This window comes from Salmo salar, chromosome ssa14 (assembly GCF_905237065.1).
Source record: "Salmo salar chromosome ssa14, Ssal_v3.1, whole genome shotgun sequence".
NCBI lineage: Eukaryota > Metazoa > Chordata > Actinopteri > Salmoniformes > Salmonidae > Salmo > Salmo salar.
Genome location: NC_059455.1, coordinates 65,628,032 through 65,646,454, shown reverse-complemented (window position 1 = coordinate 65,646,454; position 18,423 = coordinate 65,628,032). Strand labels below are relative to the sequence as shown.

Genomic DNA, 18,423 nt, shown 5'->3' with positions numbered 1-18,423 from the left:
TGCAGATACACGCACACCTGCCTGCTGTCATTTCAGAGCAAGCTCTGTACTGGTGGTGCCCCGATCCCGCCGCTGAATCAACTTTAGGAGACGGTCCTGGCGCTTGCTGGACTTTCTTGGGCGCCCTGAAGCCTTCTTCACAACAATTGAACCGCTTTCCTTGAAGTTCTTGATGATCCGATAAATGGTTGATTTAGGTGCAATCTTACTGGCAGCAATATCCTTGCCTGTGAAGCCCTTTTTGTGCAAAGCAATGATGACGGCACGTGTTTCCTTGCAGGTAACCATGGATGACAGAGGAAGAACAATGATTCCAAGCACCACCCTCCTTTTGAAGCTTCCAATCTGTTAATCAAACTCAATCAGCATGACAGAGTGATCTCTAGCCTTGTCCTCGTCAACACTCACACCTGTGTTAACGAGAGAATGACTGACATGATGTCAGCTGGTCCTTTTGTGGCAGGGCTGAAATGCAGTGGAAATGTTTTTTAGGGGATTCAGTTCATTTGCATGGCAAAGAGGGACTTTGCAATTAATTGCAATTCTTCTGATCACTCTTCATAACATTCTGGAGTATATGCAAATTGCCATCATACAAATTGAGGCAGCAGACTTTGTGAAAATTAATATTTGTGTCATTCTCAAAACTTTTGGCCACGACTGTACACTTCTCAATTTTGGGGTTTGCTTCTGAGTGTTGTATAAAATATATGATAAAATATGAAACTATTTGTGAGAAGATGAAACGTGATGTTAGCCTTCTAAATGAGAGTATGTTTTTTATATAAAGTTTTAACTAGTCAGTGACCACACCCCGTGAGCACAGACATCAGCGTCATGGAACGCCCCCTTTCCTACTCCAGAATAAAATGACTTTTACTTTTACATTTAGTCAAGATAACAGGGTCCCCACGTTGAAATGGCTACTACTCTAGACCAAAACGCCGGGTGATGCTGGTGTGTGAAGTGGTTTAAACTACAACTCTACAAAAGCACAAGACCAGAGACGTGGAGATCATCCCCACGCTGAAATGGTGAAAAAATCTACAAACTAAAGACTGATTATTCAGGCTGCAGCTGTTTAAATACTTTAGTCTGGTAAATGCATCCGATTTAAGAACATTTTCGAATGGTATTCTGATGTATCCATTCTAACAACCTACAACCACAAAAGACCTTGGGACTTCTGGGGAACGCAACCAGAGACTCTCTGATAAACTATTATCCAGCAGACGGACCAGCGATCACAGAGAGGGACAACAAAGGCATACACTCGCAATATGTAAATTGCTATTTATTTTCTAATGAGCGGCTGTTCATGTTCAAAGTATTAGCATTTACATGAGTGTAGTTATGAACTGTAATACAGTGGGTCCACTCTGAGTTTCCCGCTCTTGAGCTGTCCCCACCCCTTTCCTTTGTCTACCAAGCCAGCATATCGGTTTCGTCCACTAGGGACTTTTCCTTGTGTCATGTTAGTACCCATTGTATAACTAATTGTGTGTGTTTATGTAATTCTGGGATTTAATAGGTAGTTAGTAAATAAATGATTAAGCCAATTTGTATATCGCTGATTCATGATTTGATGCTAGGGTTTGTGCAGATATCCAAGGGTTTGTGATGATCAGAAATGAGCCTGATGAGGTAACAATACATTAATAGAAGACTAATTGATATGATAATAAAATATCTGAAGAGTTATATTCAGGAAATTGACACTCTAAAAAAACATTTTCCCGTGGTGCCCCGACTTCCTAGTTAATTACTATTCCGTGATTCATTGAATTATGGAATAATTACACATAGAGAATTGATTTGATAATATTACAGACTTCACATTTAATGACAGCAAATGCTACAACACACCGATAAGAAGAAGAGACTTGCTTGGGCCAAGAAACACGAGCAATGGACATTGGACCGGTGGAAATCTTTGCTTTGGTCTTGATGAGTCAAAATGTGAGATTTTGGGTTCCAACCGCCGTGTCTTTGTGAGATGCAGAGTAGAAGAACCGATGATCTCCGCATGTGTGGTTCTCACCATGAAGCATAGAGGAGGAGTTGTGACGGTGTGGGGGTGCTTTGCTGGTGACACTGTCAGTTATTTATTTACAATTCAAGGCACACTTAACCAGCATGGCTACCACAGCATTCTGCAGCGATACGCCATCCCATCTGGTTTTCACTTAGTGGGACTATCATTTGTTTTTCAACAGGAAAATGACCCAACACACCTCGAGGCTATGTAAGGGCTATTTAACCAAGAAGGAGAGTGATGGAGTGTTGACATCAGATGACCTGGCCTCCACAATCACCCGACCTCAACCCAATTGAGATGGTTTGGGATGATTTGGTTGAGAGAATGCCAAGAGTGTGCAAAGCTGTCATCAAGGGAAAGGGTGGACTTTTTGAAATATTTTTTATTTAACCTTTATTTAACTAGGCAAGTCAGTTAAGAACAAATTCTTATTTACAGCCTAGGAAAAGTGGGTTAATTACCTTGTTCAGGGGCAGAAAAACTGATTTTTTTCCTTGTCAGCTCAGGGATTTGATCTAGCAACCTTTCAGTTACTGGTCCAACGCTCTAACCAGAAGGCTACCTGCCACCCCAACTACTTTGAAGAATCTAAAATATAAAATATATTTAGATTTTTTTTTAACACTTATGGCTACTACATGATTCCATATTTGTTATTTCATAGTTGTGATGTCTTCACTATTTTTCTACAATGTAGAAATAGTAAAAATAAAGAAAAACCCTTGAATGAGTAGCTGTGTCCAAACATTTGACTTGTACTGTTTATAAAGTGTGATTTTGGGACGCAAACTCAAAATTGAATATATTTCAACTCTATATCTGACATGGTACAGGTGTCTTCTTTTTTTAAGCCCATAGCCATGTGTGTGAGGTGTATACTTTTGTTTCAAAGAATCACTCTGTGTGACCCTGATTTAGCTCACTGCAGTAATGTGAATCTACTGTAGCATTGGTCTGCTGATCGTTCAGCGAGCTGTGTTTTAGGGACAACCCGCTGTAGACGTTTGACTGCCAATATTTTTCATGTGATTGAACATGTAAAATCGGTATGCACTCGGTTCGCAAATTACGTTCAGAGGTGCTAAGTGCTCTCGGCCAGCAAACGCTATTGTTCTGAGCTCTTACTCTTTGATCTTCACGGTGGTGTCCCGGAGGCCATCGTAGTTGTTGTCAAAGATGGGACCGGTGACCACATTGATGCCGTTATTCTCCTCTGCGTAGCGCTTGAGAAGAGTCCCCTGGAGGTAGCTCCATACTTCTGCAGAGTTGAAGGGAAAAGAGAACAAGGTACAAGCAAATATGGTTTTGTTTTGGTACAGCAACACAAAGAACCAAAACAAATGCTTTCTAACATTGTCTGTAAAACACCTGTTGCATGAATGCATTTAGGACGTTATAAGGACTCATGAACTGAAATTAATTCTCAATAGCCAGCCTTGAAAAATACTCTCTATACTGCATCTGTGTATAGTATTTTGTGAATACATGTTATTAATGTGGTATTACACCTTTTTAATTATAGCAGGGCACCTTGTAAGCATTTCAAAAGCCAAAGGCTGGTTTAATCTTGATGCACATTCCTTCAAGAAGAAGTAAAAGTCATGCCCTGCTCTAAAAGTCCCCAGACAAGGGAACTGCTATTCACATCCATCTCTACAATCATTCACCACACCAGGCTTCACTGAGGCTCTCTCTTTGTGTGTGTGTGTGTGTGTGTGTGAGTGAGTGAGTGCATGGGTGGGTGGGTACTGGACGTCTCTCTCCAGTGAGAGGACAATGGGTGTCAGCCTGTCCCTTCTCTCCCAGACCTGAGGTCATCAGACTAGCCTCCCTCCTCACTCCCCCTCCTACCTCTCCCTCCACACATTAGCATGGCCAGTCCAAGCAAAGATGCAGCACAACACTCACAGAGGGCCACATGTACTATATACTATGTGATTGGTAACTGTAATAGCTTGGAGGGAAGCATCTACCAGAGAAAAACAAAAATTGAGCAACAAGGATCTCCTTAGAGAACCTATAACAACAACCTGCTTAACAAAACACAGTGGCAGATTTATAAAGCATTTGAACCAGCATTTTCAACTGGGTTGGAAATATACAAATACAAATATAAATCAATTATTATGTAGATATAAATAAATGAATACTCACTTTTGAATGCAGGGTACATGGGAACGGTGTTTGTGATCAGTGATGCATCATATTTTGATTCAGGAGACAGGGCCAGCTCTAACATAAAAAATGTAAATATATACTTTAATTTACCTCCCATTTAGGCCTGGAAAAAAGCCTGCACACCCCCAAGACCAGGGTCATCTTCATTAGGTACCAAACTGAGTGAAACGGGAGATACTGTCTGAACTTGTCCAATAAGATACGTTTGTTTTTATTTTGCATTACAAAATCTTTTGCTTCAGTCTACCTTAATGAACATGACCCAGGGTGGACTAGTGTGCAACTCACCTGGTGGATAGAGAAAGCCATAGGAGACATCTGTATCCTCGCTGTAGGTGGTGCAGGCCTGGCTGTGTTCAGGAGGGACCCGCAGGTCTGCTCTCACACACTCACTCACTGGCTCAGGCTCAGGGAGGGACGTGACTTCTTCCTGGAAGGGAACATGTTGTCATTGGTAACACTTTGTGAAATCCCATCTAAAATGAGATAGAAGTGGTATACAAACACCCATTGTTTACAAACACCCAATACAGTGTTTCTGTATGTGATTGGGGCCATGTCATTAGTTGATTTGTGTGCTGTATCGTTTCTAGATCTGTATAGGGTTCTGTTAGGTTAGTGTTACGCAAGTCCCTATCCAGGCTCTCTCCCCCCAATAAATCAAAACCAGGCTCATTCTAATACAAAAAGCAATTAACCGGTTGAGTCAAAGACCAAAATTACATTTACGATCTCCTAACAGGACTACTAATTGTTTTCATGCATGCTACTCCATGCAACCATTCAAGTAAACAGAGACATTTCAAAAGAGCTTTGGAAAGATATGACCTAATGCAATGTTTCCCAAATGGTGGCTCCAGACATACTGGTAGGTCCCTGACCAAAGACTGGGCTGTGGCTATGATATTTTTGTGTGTGTCTATTCTGTGGGTAACAAGAAAACTAGAATAGCCTTATGTGGGTCACAAGTAACAAAAAACATTCGGAAACCACTAATCAACTAATCAACATGACCCAGGTCTGAGGACAAACTCTCAAATCATATGGATCGAGTCATTAAATGACTTGAGGTCAGTTTCATTTGTTGTGTTCCATGTGATGAATACCCTACTTGTTTGGGCACTGTGAATGACGTCCATAGGGGCATGGAGAGCTCCTGGCTGTATCCACTGATGAAATCACTGTGGAGGAGGAGGCTGTACGTCGTTTGGAAAAGAACCGCTGGTCGACCGAAGGGGAGGTGTGTGGCTTCTGTGAAAACACCAGTTAATCAAGCAAGGAGGGCAGTAGTAAACCTGGGTTCGAAATCAGTCACTTTGTATTTGAATTCTACAGTATAGCACTCTTTTCATGTTATATTGTCTGAATATTGCATGTTTCATGCATACTACGATTTTCTGGTTGTTGTCATCTTTTTAATTACAGAATGTAAAAAATATGTTTTCACATGTAGACACTGATATGATGCTGGCGATAATAAATACAGTTATCACATTAGCATTAGTATTAGGGTTAGCATTAGCATTAGGGTTAGCATTAGCATTTATATTAGGGTTAGCATTAGCATTAGTATCAGGGTTAGCGTTAGCATTTGCATTAGTTAAAGCATTCAAAACCATGGGGAAAATGTGTTGGAGCTGGCTGGAGACACTCAGGAGTGGAAAATGAACATGTGCGTACAATGTGGAAATGCTCCGCACTACAGGTTCTTGACCAATCACATTCACATTGTCATGGTGAGCAGAGCAGCTCACAGATCACTGCACCTGTCCATAGCCCATCTGTATACAGCCCATCTATCTACCTCATCCCCATACTGTATTTATTTATTTATTCTGCTCTTTTTGCACCCCAGTATCTCTACTTGCACATCCATCTTTTGCACATCTACCATTCCAGTGTTTAATTGCTATATTGTAATTACTTTGCCACCATGGCCTATTTATTGCCTTAATTCCCTTATTTTACCTCATTTGCACTCACTGTATATAGACTTTTTGTTTTCTTTTTTTCTTCTGTATTATTGACTGTATGTTTTGTTCATTCCATGTGTAACTCTGTGTTGTATGTGTCTAACTGCTATGCTTTATCTTGGCCAGGTCGCAGTTACAAATGAGAACTTGTTCTCAACTAGCCTACCTGGTTAAATAAAGGTGAAATAAATTTTTTAAAAATAATAAAATGGTGTGTCTGTAAAGCTCACTCTTCAGCTTGAAATACCACCACCTGTGCCATTAAATTACTTTCGTGGCTAAGCTGGCTAAGGTGTTTCAAGAGGACGGGCACGTGTATTTGCGAGACAGAGGACTCAAGATCAATCCCTCTCAGCAGTGGACTTGTGAGCGAGGAAGCAAAGCTGCCAAGCAAAGCTGTTACGCAAGTAGCATGCCGCTGGTTAAAGTGGTGTCATGCCCGGATCTGCAGTTGCGCTCAGCTCAACGGCTGGGATTGCTGTGGGCTGAGAGGAGCGAGTGTAACCAAGTTCAGTTGATAAAGCTCACACCTCAGCTTGAAATACCCCTCCAGCATCACAGATGTGATACAAGAGGGTGGTCACATGTGTTTGGGATACAGAAGACACAAGATCAATCCCAGTAGCGGACGTGTGAGCGAGGAAGCAAAGCTTTTAAGGCACACATTGCCACCGGTTACTCAGTAAAGGGGAATGTCGGGGTATGAGTTTCAGAATAGTTAAAGGGATAGTTCACTCAAATTACAAAATGACATAGTTTCCTTACCCTGTGAACAGTTTATGGACAAGGTAAGACAGCAATCCATGCTTTGGTTTTGTTTACCTGGCCATTTGTGTCCAAAATCCAATGCAAGTCAATCTCCCCATATTAGCATTTTTCACGTTTCATGTCATACCTTGTCAAGAGAGACTAGGCCAGTTATAATACTTTTGAATGCACCACTAACTGATACAATATTTCACAAGAACTGTTAGCTAGGAGATTCTGGAAGTTGATAAATAACCTGCTAACAAACTTAAAAATGGTTTGGATGTCTCCACAACACCCTAGGTAAGTGGAAAATAAGCTAAAACGTCAAAAAAGAGAACTATCACTTTAAGTAAACTGTAACCGAACACACTCTAAAAGACAGACACTTACCATCTGCTGCTGGGCTGAATCTCTGATTGTTCTCCTCTACTTTGTTCTGTAACAGAAGACAGAGAACTTCAGGGCTCCTGAGTGGCACAGTGGTCTAAGGCACTGCATCTCAGTGCAAGAAGTGTCACTACAGTCCCTGGTTCAAATCCAGGCTGTATCACATCTGGTAGTGATTGGGAGTCCAATTGGCCCAGTGTTTGGCTGGGGTAGGCCATCATTGTAAATAAGAATTTGGTCTTAACTGACTTGCCTTGTTAAATACATTTTATAATATATTAAAAGGCCCAGTGCAGTCAAAAAATTGATTTCCTTTGTTTTATAAACTCATGAACATAACAAGATTCAACAACTGAGACATAAACTGAACAATTTCCACAGACATGTGACTAACAGAAATTGAATAATGTGTCCCTGAACAAAGGGGGGGGGTCAAAATCAAAAGTAACAGTCAGTATCTGGTGTGGCCACCAGCTGCATTAAGGACTGCAGTGCATCTCCTCCTCATTGACTGCACCAGATTTGCCAGTTCTTGCTGTGAGAAGTTACCCCACTCTTCCACCAAGGCACCTGCAAGTTCCCGGACATTTCTGGGGGGAATGGCCCTAGCCCTCACCCGATCCAACAGGTCCCAGATGTGCTCAATGGGATTGAGATCCGGGCTCTTCGCTGGCTATGGCAGAACACTGACATTCCTGTCTTGTAGGAAATCATGCACAGAACGAGCAGTATGACTGGTGGCATTGTCATGTTGGAGGGTCATGTCAGGATGAGCCTGCAGGAAGGGTACCACATGAGGGAGGAGGATGTCTTCCATGTAACACACAGAGTTGAGATTGCCTGCAATGTCAACAAGCTCAGTCCGATGATGCTGTGACACACCGCCCCAGACCATGACGGACCCCCACCTCCAAATCGATTCCGCTCCAGAGTACAGGCCTCGGTGTAACGCTCATTCCTTCGACGATAAACGCAAATCTGACCATCACCCCTGGTGAGACAAAACCGCGACTTGTCAGTGAAGAGCACTTTTTGCCAGTTCTGTCTGGTCCAGCAACGGTGGGTTTGTGCCCATAGGCGACGTTGTTGCCGGTGATGTCTGGTGAGGACCTGCCTTACAACAGGCCAACAAGCCCTCAGTCCAACCTCTCTCAGCCTATTGCGGAAAGTCTGAGCACTGATGGAGGGATTGTGCGTTCCTGGTGTAACTCGATCAGTTGTTGTTGCCATCCTGTACCTGTCCCGCAGGTGTGATGTTCGGATGTACCGATCCTGTGCAGGTGTTGTTACACGTGGTCTGCCACTGCGAGGACAATCAGCTGTCCGTCCTGTCTCCCTGTAGCGCTGTCTTAGGCGTCTCGGACATTGTAATTTATTGCCCTGGCCACATCTGCAGTCCTCATGCCTCCTTGAAGCATGCCTAAGGCATGTTCACGCAGATGAGCAGGGACCCTGGGCATCTTTCTTTTGGTGTTTTCAGAGTCAGTAGAAAGGCCTCTTTAGTGTCCTAGGTTTTCATAATGGTGACCTTAATTGCCTACCGTCTGTAAGCTGTTAGTGTCTTAACGACCGTTCCACTGGTGCATGTTCATTAATTGTTTATGGTACATTGAACAAACATGGGAAACAGTGTTTAAACCCTTTACAATGAAGATCTGTGAAGTTATTTGGATTTTTACGAATTATCTTTGAAAGACCGGGTCCTGAAAAAGGGACGTTTCTTTTTTTGAGTTTATATATATTTCCACACAATGAGGTTGGAATAATACTGTGAAATTGAGAAAATTATGATAATGCACTTTTAGTGCTGTTTGAAAAGACCACCTGAAATTTCAGCCTGTTTTAGTGGGATGGAGTTTTGGCCTGCCCGGTGACATCACCAGGTGGTAAATTAGTTCATGAAATCAAATAAAATGTTATTTGTCACATGCGCCGAATACAACACCTTACCGTGTAATGCTTACTTTAAAGTCCTTAACCAACAATGCAGTTCAAGAAATAGAGTTAAGAAAATATTTACTAAATAAACTAAAGTAAAAAAAAAAAAGTAACACAAGAATATTACATAACAATAATGAGGCTATATACAGGGGGTACCAGTACCGAGTCAATGTGCGGTGTTACAGGTTAGTCGAGGTAATTTGTAAAGTGACTATGCATAGTTAATAAACAGCGAGAAGCAGCAATGTAAAAACAAAGCGGGGGGAGTTCAATGTAAATAGTCCGAGTGGCCATTTGATTAATTGTTCAGCAGTCTTATGGCTTGGGGCTGAAGCTGTTAAGGAGCCTTTTGGTTTTAAACTTGGCACTCCAGTACCACTTGCCGTGCTGTAGCTGGGAGAACAGTCTATGACTTGGGTGACTGGAGTCTCTGACCATTTTTTGGGCCTTCCTCTGACACCTCCTAGTATATTGGTCCTAGATAGCAGGAAGCTTGGCACCAGTGATGCACTGGGTCGTACGCACTACCCTCTGTAGCGCCTTACAGTCAGATGCCAAGCAGTTGCCATACCAGGCAGTGATGCAATTGGTCAGGATGCTCTCGATGGTGCAGCTGTAGAACTTTTTGAGGATCTGGGGACCCATGCCAAATCTTTTCAGTCTCCTTAGATGTTGTCGTGCCCTTTTCACAACTGTGTTTGGACCATGATCGTTCGTTAGTGATGTAGACACCAAGGAACTTGAAACTCTTGACCAGGTCCACATCAGCCCCGTTGATGTTAATGGGAGCCTGTTCGGCCCTCCTTTTCCTATAGTCCACGATCAGCTCCTTTGTCTTGCTCACATTGAGGGAGAGGTTGTTGCCCTGGCACTACACTGCCAGGTCTCTGACATCCTCCCTATAGGCTGTCTCATCGTTGTCGATGATAGGCCTAGCACTGTTGTGTCGTCAGCAAACTTAATGATGGTGTTGGAGTCGTGCTTGGCCACCCAGTCGTGGGTAAACAGGGAGTACAGGAGGGGACTAAGCCACAGCCCTGAGGGTCCCCAGTGTTGAGGATCAGCGTGGCAGATGTGTTGTTGTCTACCCTTACCACCTGAGGGCGGCTGGTCAGGAAGTCCAGGATCCAGTTGTAGAGGGGGGTGTTTAGTCCCAGGGTCCTTAGCTTATTGATGAGCTTTGTGGGCACTATGGTGTTGAGTGCTGAGCTGAGCTGTAGTCAATGAACAGCATTCTCACATAGGTGTTCCTTTTGTTCAGGTGGGAAAGGGCAGTGTGGATTGAGTGTCCGATTGAGATTGCGTCATCTGTGGAACTGTTGGGGCAGTACACGAATTGGAGTGAGTCAAGGGTTTTCGGCATGATGGTGTTGATGTGAGCCATGACTAGCCTTTCAAAGCACTTCATGGCCACCGACATGAGTGCTACGGGGCGGTAATCATTTAGGCAGGTTACCTTCGCTTCCTTGGGCACAGGGACTATGGTGGTCTGTTTGAAACATGTAGGTATTACAGATCAGGTCAGGGAGATCGGTTTGTGGTGGTACATAGACGGCTAGGAATAATATAGATGAGAACTCTCTTGGTAGACAGTGTGGTCTAATGCTTATCATTAGGCATTCTACTTCAGGCAAGCAATACCTTGAGACTTCTTTGATATTAGACATCGCGCACCAGCAGTTATTGACAAATAGACACACACCTCTGCCCCTCGTCTTACAAGACGTAGCTGCTCTGTCCTGCCGATACACGGAGAAGCCAGCCAGCTCTATATTATCTGTGTCGTCATTCAGCCACATCTTGGTGAAACATAAGATATTATACTTTTTAATTACCCGTTGGTAGGATAGTCCGAATCGTAGATTGTCCAGTTTGTTTTCCAATATGGAGGGAAGTGGTGGTTTACCTACTCGTCGGCAAATTCTTACAAGGCACCACGCCCTCCTCCACCTTTTCCTCCGTGTTTTCTTCAAGCTGATGATGGGGTTTTGGGCCTTGTCTTGACAAAGCAGTATATCCTTCGCGTCGGATTCATTCAAATAAAATCTTTGTCCAGTTCGAGTTGAGTAATCGCTATTCGCTATTCTGATGTCCAGAAGCTCTTTTTGGTCATAAGATACGGTAGAAGCAACATTATGTACAAAATTAGTTACAAACAATGCGAAAAAACAAACAAAATAGAACAGTTGGTTAGGGGCCCGTAAAACGGCAGCCATCCCTTCCGGCGCCATTATAAGAAAGAGAGTTCCAAACCTCTCTGCCAATACCAGCTAGTTTTCAGTTTTACCTTCCCTAATCAGACCAGTCCCAGACAGTCCTAGCTAAATTCTTGCTTGAGAAATTGCTCTTTGCTAAGAAGCTATTTTTGTTTCTTTTTGAAAATTTTCATTGAAAACAACAACAGTAAGGTACTTAATTGTTACCTTTAAGAAGTGATTTCAAGAATGTATGTGTCATTAAGTTGTAATAAATGGAAAGGAATTGGAAATTCAATGTAGCTCCCAAATGACCTGAAATTAAAATGGAATGGACCCCAACCCTGTTACTCTATGAAACTCTTTGAGTTGGTTTCCAGTCATGACCTCACCACTGACCTCATTGTCACAGCTACATCCCAAGTCGTAGGTTGTGGCAGAGGTGGTGTCAGAGGTGGTGGGTGCGGTCACTTCCTCTGGCATGATCGGTGTGAAAGGAGGAGCTTTCAGCATGTTATTCAGACTGCCATGAGTTCCATTGTTAGGGGCAGGGACCAAGCCCAGGAGGTCTGGGAAAGAAGTGCATATGAGATGGATTTTCTATGCAACAAAGTTTCCACAGAGACTTTATATTTCCTGGTTATGAAATAACTCTTGTAAACATCGGTTTCAGAGTAATCAGGGGTGCCAACAAATAAGCTCGTACTAGCACTTAATAAGTACAGAAAGAAATCGTACCGCACATGACATTGTACAACTCGATATTTTCAAATTCTGCCACTTTGGTCTGGAACATAAAGCTTGGTCCATAGCCCAAAAATATTGTCTATATAGGGAACAAACATTGGAAACAATGTAAGCACAAGCAGCTAAGAATACAATACAGTATGTGAAAAATGTTGCACTGATAGAATGTTAATTTAAGTGTTTACCCGCATACTGGTGATCTTATTGTCAAATCCGTGGTCACCAAAGAAACCACATCTCCCAGGATGCCTCCTGTTTTCAGGTACTTTCCTGCATCACATAGAAAGAATATACAAACTAAAAAGCACTACACAAATACCAATTAGTCCACAAATTCCATATAATGCTTTTAACTTAATCTAGTTGAGTTGATAGTACTAGTAGTGTAGAAAAATACAATACCAAGCAACGTGCCACTTTCTCTCCATGAGTAAGTGGACAGCCTCAATTCTGCGGTTGTTGGCGTAGTGAAGCCGTTTCGGGAGGTGTTGTTTCAAGTAAGGCTTAAAGTGCTGGGTTGGCATTTTACACTAAAAAACAAGGTCATTACATGAACTCTGTGACCACACATGTAGATGACTTACTGTAAGTTCTACACAGCCAGCAAATATCTAACTAAAACAAAATAATTGTTTAGTTTTGTTAGTTTTTTTCATGTGCACTTACTGTAAGATTTGCCACAACTACTTTTGGGTCATCTGAAAAAAGTAAACATAAAAAAGTAAAACAGATACATAGGAAAATGAACAAGAAAGAAAGAAATATGTGTGAACACATTCTAGTACACACATCTAGCCTGCTGCATCCATTCTCTTACAGTACTGTGTAACTCACAGGTGGTTGATTTGGGATCCCGGGCCCGGATTCTCCCAAGAGATCCAGGGATCAGATTGATCTCATCCACGTTCACAGGATAGGTACTGAGGAACTCAGTCCTATCACAGTGGGCCTCCTCCATTCCTAGGGGGAGTAAGAGACAAGTTAACATAAGCCAATGTTATTAAAAATATTTTTGATTTTATGCTTTTATGATGATTTTATGCTTTTACAATGGTTTTCTGGTTGTAGAGACATAAAATAACCAGATTACAACAAGGTAAATATGGATATTTTCACAATGTTATCAAGACATCAGGGAAAGACATCAGGTTTGGGTGTTATTCAGGGGTGGCTGGTAGCCAAGTGGTTAGAGTGTTGGGCCAGTAACCAAAAGGTTGCTGGATTGAATCCCTGAGCTGACAACATAAAAATCTGTTGTTCTGCCCCTGAACAAGGCAGTTAACCCACTGTTCCCCGGTAGGGCATCATTGTAAATAAGAATATGTTCTTAACTGACTTGCCTAGTTAAATTAACAAAATATTAAGTCAGTTAACCAGAGTAGACATAGGCTAGTACAGATACAATTCAAAATTGTGGTCTATTCTTTCATACCATGGTCTCCAACGACGATGATGTTGACACAGCGGTGTAGGTTCATCTGCTTCAGGCCGTTCATCAGCTGACCAATGACATTATCAATCTCCCTCAGGGGGTTGTCCAACTACAGCACACAAAACACACCAAGGTTACTACAGTAAGTCATGCCTCAAGAACAATCTCTGGAATTTGTAAATTGTGGTCCATGATAACATTTTACCTGTACCTACAGTATCGATGCGTAAATATCACCAAAGTTAGATAGCGCAACATGATTTAGCTCTTTAGCCGCTTAAAATGAGTTGCTCTTACGTGAAACATCCACCTACAACACCCACCCCACCCAATAGCAACCATTAACCATCTTTGGCCTAATTTCGTCCACCAGCCAGCTCTCGCTCTCTCTGTCAAACCAATTTCAGCCTGGGGATGAGGTTATTTCTGGCCCAATCAGAGGAGCTCACCTCATTGCTGAAGGGCCCCAGTCTGTGTCCGAAGGTGTCAGGCTGCTCTGAGTGGACAGCGTACACATAGGGCCTAGAAATAGCACACAGACACACATCTCAACCACTGACCCATACTCAGTACAGACACACAGCTCAACCACTGACCTCAGTACAGATACGGCGCTCAACCACTGACCTCAGTACAGACACACAGCTCAACCACTGACCCATACAGACACACAGCTCAACCACTGACCCATACTCAGTACAGACACACAGCTCAACTACTGACCTCAGTACAGACACGCCGCTCAACCACTGACCTCAGTACAGACACACAGCTCAACCACTGACCCATACTCAGTACAGTAGCTTGCTTCTCTATTCAGTATCTATTAATGCTCTTAAATATATTAATGCCCCCGCCCCCTCCCAAATTAGTCCATCTGAGTGTCTTGGGGAAATTTGGTTGGACAAATTGGTGGAAGTGAGGTTGGCACAGGTTGATATTAATATGAAATGAACATAGGGGATGAATATCTAACCTCTCATCGTCAGGAAGACTTAGCCAACGCAAGATGGTCAGGATTCTCCTCTCCAGTGGAATCACCCTGCAACGACACAGACATGTCAGTCAAGTATCCCTGCACGTATCTCATGGTTTAGTTCTAGAATAACTGCATGTTATGGGGGTAAAACATTTTAGCAAAAATCCAAAAGGGTGCCAAAATGTAGAAATATCAACCAAAGTGTTCGTCTGGCAGTCTAACGTGGCTCTCATGTGTGTATACTAATTAGCAAAACTTGCTAGCAAAACAAGCTGGGCTCTACGCTACCATGCTTTGAGAGCTCAATGGCCAATGTGTCTGCTTGTATGGGGGGTATTGTTTGTAAAGATGTGCTGTAGGAAGGACCAGCTCCCTCATGCTTATTAGGTCATAGATATGCAAATGATTTGCGTCATTTCACAAGTAAAATCACAACTTATTTGTATTTATATTGACCCTTATCATCATCTTCATACTAAGTTTCACCACTCAATGGGGGGGGTTAATAATGCCATGGATCCTTTAGCTATTTGATTTGGAATGTTAGGACCCCTGTAGATATAAAACATATATAGAAAATGTATTTGATACAATATTAAATTTGGCCTTTACTGCTATAGCCCATAGAAACGCACTGAATAACACATTCATAAATGGCAAAACTGACAGTCAAAAAACAAATAGTAATTGACAAAGAGAGTTTAACACACCATGGCCAGAAGAAGGTGCCTGCCTTCACCCCTTGCTTCTCTGCAGTGATCCAGATCTACAGACATACAGGGAAACAAGCAGCACAGATATAAAACATGAGGCATACAGTATGCAAAAAATACATTCACTTATTATCTTATCCATTCCTAACAACTTGATAATGCTCCAAGTTGCTATCTTACACTAGAAATGTCATTGTGCTTCTGCAAACGTATTGGTGTATTTCCCTAAGTTTAAAAACCGTGTAAGTGTGAAGAATTGGACAGTATCTATACACTCACAGGTTGGCCACCCCACCAGCGGTGGTTCAGTTTCTCCCTCCCCCTCAGGTGGAAATTGGCGTCAAACACCGGGTCATGCATGGAGTTGCCCACTATTCCATGAGACTCAGGATAAAGCCCCTTGAAAACATCACAACTCACAGAGTTACCAGAGAAACATCATTGAAACGTAATTGATCTGTTTAAAAGTTGTTACAATGTTATTATAATGTTGTTACATGTTGTTACAATGTACATGGACATGTATTGGAAACCATCTAATTGAAAACATATTTTATTTCAAGTTTCAATAAAACAGTGGAAATTCATATGGACATGCATCGGAATAAGTGAACATACCGTGGCAAGAGTATACAAATTGGGGAAAGTTTTGGAGGGGTACACTGGTCGCATGTAGGGTGCATGAGTGCCACATGTTCCTATATGGAAATAAATTAGCCAATGATCAGTAGCCTAGAATCTTTCATCACACTGCATGATAACTAAACACATCCATTCTGATCTAAAACATAATAGAGTAGAAGAGAGTAGCAGGTGTTTTTTTTCCTAGAGACCCCTATGCCTTCTAGGGAGTTTTTCCTAGAGACCCCTATGCCTTCTAGGGAGTTTTTCCTAGAGACCCCTATGCCTTCTAGGGAGTTTTTCCTAGAGACCCCTATGCCTTCTAGGGAGTTTTTCCTAGAGACCCCTATGCCTTCTAGGGAGTTTTTCCTAGAGACCCCTATGCCTTCTAGGAAGTTTTTCCTAGAGACCCCTATGCCTTCTAGGGAGTTTTTCCTAGAGACCCCTATGCCTTCTAGGGAGTTTTTCCTAGCCACTGTGCTTCTGCCTCTGCATGGCTTGCTGTTTGGGGTTTTAGGCTGGGTATCTGTAAGGTACTTTGTGACATCTGCTAACGTAAAAACGACTTTATAAAAGAAATGTGATTGACATGCAAGTTGCCTGGGTACTTCACCTTTTCTGCCTTCAACGCCATTAGCTACAGTATGGCCTATCTAGTGTCAGGATGTGAGTGGGAGTGACTTACTCAGTTTCTCCATGTTGGGGATCACCGCTTTGCCCTTCTTCATATAGGAGGCCCGGAACCCATCCACCGACAGCATGATCAGAGGAGGGCGGATAAAACTGGGAAGAATGATCAAATACTCAAAAGCTGTCATGGAAAATGAAATGTTGATAAGACCTCACTTCTTTAGTTTACACAAATGATGTGGGAACCATATGGCCTAGCTGTGTTAGGTCAAAAAGTGCCAACAGGGTTACAGGTTCCAGTCCAAGTTGGAGGTGACTGCTCAACTGCTGCCACTTTCCCCAGACCATGAAGCCATTGTCGCTGTTTCTGAGGATAAAATCATAAATAATTTTAAAAAACATTATTGAGTTTTTGATTCAAACTTACCCTGCAGGACATTCAGGGCCTGTGATGTCCTTACACTCACCGTCCACCCATTTAGTGTCTCCTGCAATAGGAGAATTTGAAAAGTCTAGCACATGATCTAGTAAAAGTCTGTTGCCGGTACATTGGAATTTGATACAAAATAAGAATTTTCTTCACACTGCTTGCTGCAAAGTTTCACTTCTTCGTTTTGAATGTATGCAGATTAGCAAGGGTTGTCAGAGTATGAGGATGATACGTATAATACATGTATACCATGAAGAATGTGAAAGTTACTCACAGCTTGCACTTTTTATCGGTTCATTATAGAGCAAACACCATATGTGAAGCTAATGCACTTCTGTCCAAAGGAAAATGCAAGACAAGAACCCAAAGCCCACATCCTATGTCACGTTCTAACCAACTGCCTTCCCATTTGGGTCTCAATATGGAATGAACTGACCTAAATTCACTTTCTTCAACAGCCTTTCATACATCCCAAGTTTGAGTGTGTACCTTTGCAGAGGGCTTTGTAGTTGGTGCAGCAGTCTCCTTTCTCCAGACAATCTTCTGAGCAGTGGCATGCATGCTCATCATTCCTCGTCTCCCCACAGCGATCTTCACTGCACTCAAAGCCACCCGCTGCACCAGGGAAGGGACATAAGAGTCTGTATTCAGCATCAACAACTAGCTACAACAAGACCATAGTCATGACTCATGCACACAAATCAATCAGAAAGCAAATTCAATATCAGCCATTGTTTAATTTGGTTCAATTATTTTCAACAGTAGTGGATGGGTATAATCTGTTCATATTGGGGATTGTAAACTTGGTGGTTCGAGCCCTGAATGCTGATTGGCTAAAAGCCATGGTACATCTGACCGTATACCATGGGTATGACAAAACATTTATTGTTACTGCTCTAATTACATTGGTAACCAGTTTATAATAGCATTAAGGCACCTCGGGTGTTTGTGGTATACGGCTAATATACCACGGCTAAGGGCTGTATCCAGGCACTCCTTGTTGCGTCATGCTTAAGAACAGCCCTTAGCCGTGGTATAATAGCAATAATGCACTTCGGGTGTTAGTGGTATATACCACACCCCCTTGGGCCTATTGTGCAATTATACCATGGCACCACAGTAAGAGACACCGTAAGAAAAAATAGTTCAAAGACAAGCTGGTACACAAACCTGTTTTTAAACAGTGCTCATCGAAATCTGAGCAGCAGCTGTAGTAGGTTTTGCACAAGTTGTCACATCTGCAACCTGGCGGTAAAGCTTCTTCCAATTCGAAACATCTGCCCTTACATGATCCTGCTGAGCTAACCCACAGGGAGTCTGAGATAGCTGGGACAAGAGAACACCATTACACAATGCTAAAGAGACACGCCAACTCCAAGTGACTCTGACTCAACTTCCATGGACGTGTC

The 18,423-nt window shown here is 42.5% G+C and overlaps 1 protein-coding gene across 2 annotated transcripts in view; it reads right to left on the bottom strand.

Annotated features, from left to right (window-relative positions):
- LOC100380685 (ectonucleotide pyrophosphatase/phosphodiesterase family member 2) overlaps window positions 1-18,423 on the bottom strand; it is a 35,211-nt gene that overhangs the window by 14,506 nt on the left and 2,282 nt on the right. The window contains exons 3-24 of one of the 2 annotated variants that reach the window (XM_014141679.2): window positions 18,185-18,340; window positions 17,504-17,629; window positions 17,012-17,072; window positions 16,640-16,737; window positions 15,952-16,031; window positions 15,613-15,732; window positions 15,331-15,386; window positions 14,618-14,683; window positions 14,091-14,163; window positions 13,642-13,750; window positions 13,044-13,169; window positions 12,876-12,907; window positions 12,612-12,739; window positions 12,395-12,479; window positions 12,201-12,288; window positions 11,862-12,031; window positions 7,330-7,375; window positions 6,955-7,011; window positions 5,328-5,467; window positions 4,505-4,646; window positions 4,193-4,270; window positions 3,164-3,296 (exon numbers count right to left, since the gene is read on the bottom strand). In XM_014141679.2, the coding sequence (XP_013997154.1) occupies window positions 3,164-3,296; window positions 4,193-4,270; window positions 4,505-4,646; window positions 5,328-5,467; window positions 6,955-7,011; window positions 7,330-7,375; window positions 11,862-12,031; window positions 12,201-12,288; window positions 12,395-12,479; window positions 12,612-12,739; window positions 12,876-12,907; window positions 13,044-13,169; window positions 13,642-13,750; window positions 14,091-14,163; window positions 14,618-14,683; window positions 15,331-15,386; window positions 15,613-15,732; window positions 15,952-16,031; window positions 16,640-16,737; window positions 17,012-17,072; window positions 17,504-17,629; window positions 18,185-18,340 (2,170 nt within the window). The remainder of the gene's footprint in view (window positions 1-3,163; window positions 3,297-4,192; window positions 4,271-4,504; window positions 4,647-5,327; window positions 5,468-6,954; window positions 7,012-7,329; window positions 7,376-11,861; window positions 12,032-12,200; window positions 12,289-12,394; window positions 12,480-12,611; window positions 12,740-12,875; window positions 12,908-13,043; window positions 13,170-13,641; window positions 13,751-14,090; window positions 14,164-14,617; window positions 14,684-15,330; window positions 15,387-15,612; window positions 15,733-15,951; window positions 16,032-16,639; window positions 16,738-17,011; window positions 17,073-17,503; window positions 17,630-18,184; window positions 18,341-18,423) is intronic. The other variant, XM_014141680.2, reaches the window with a different exon arrangement.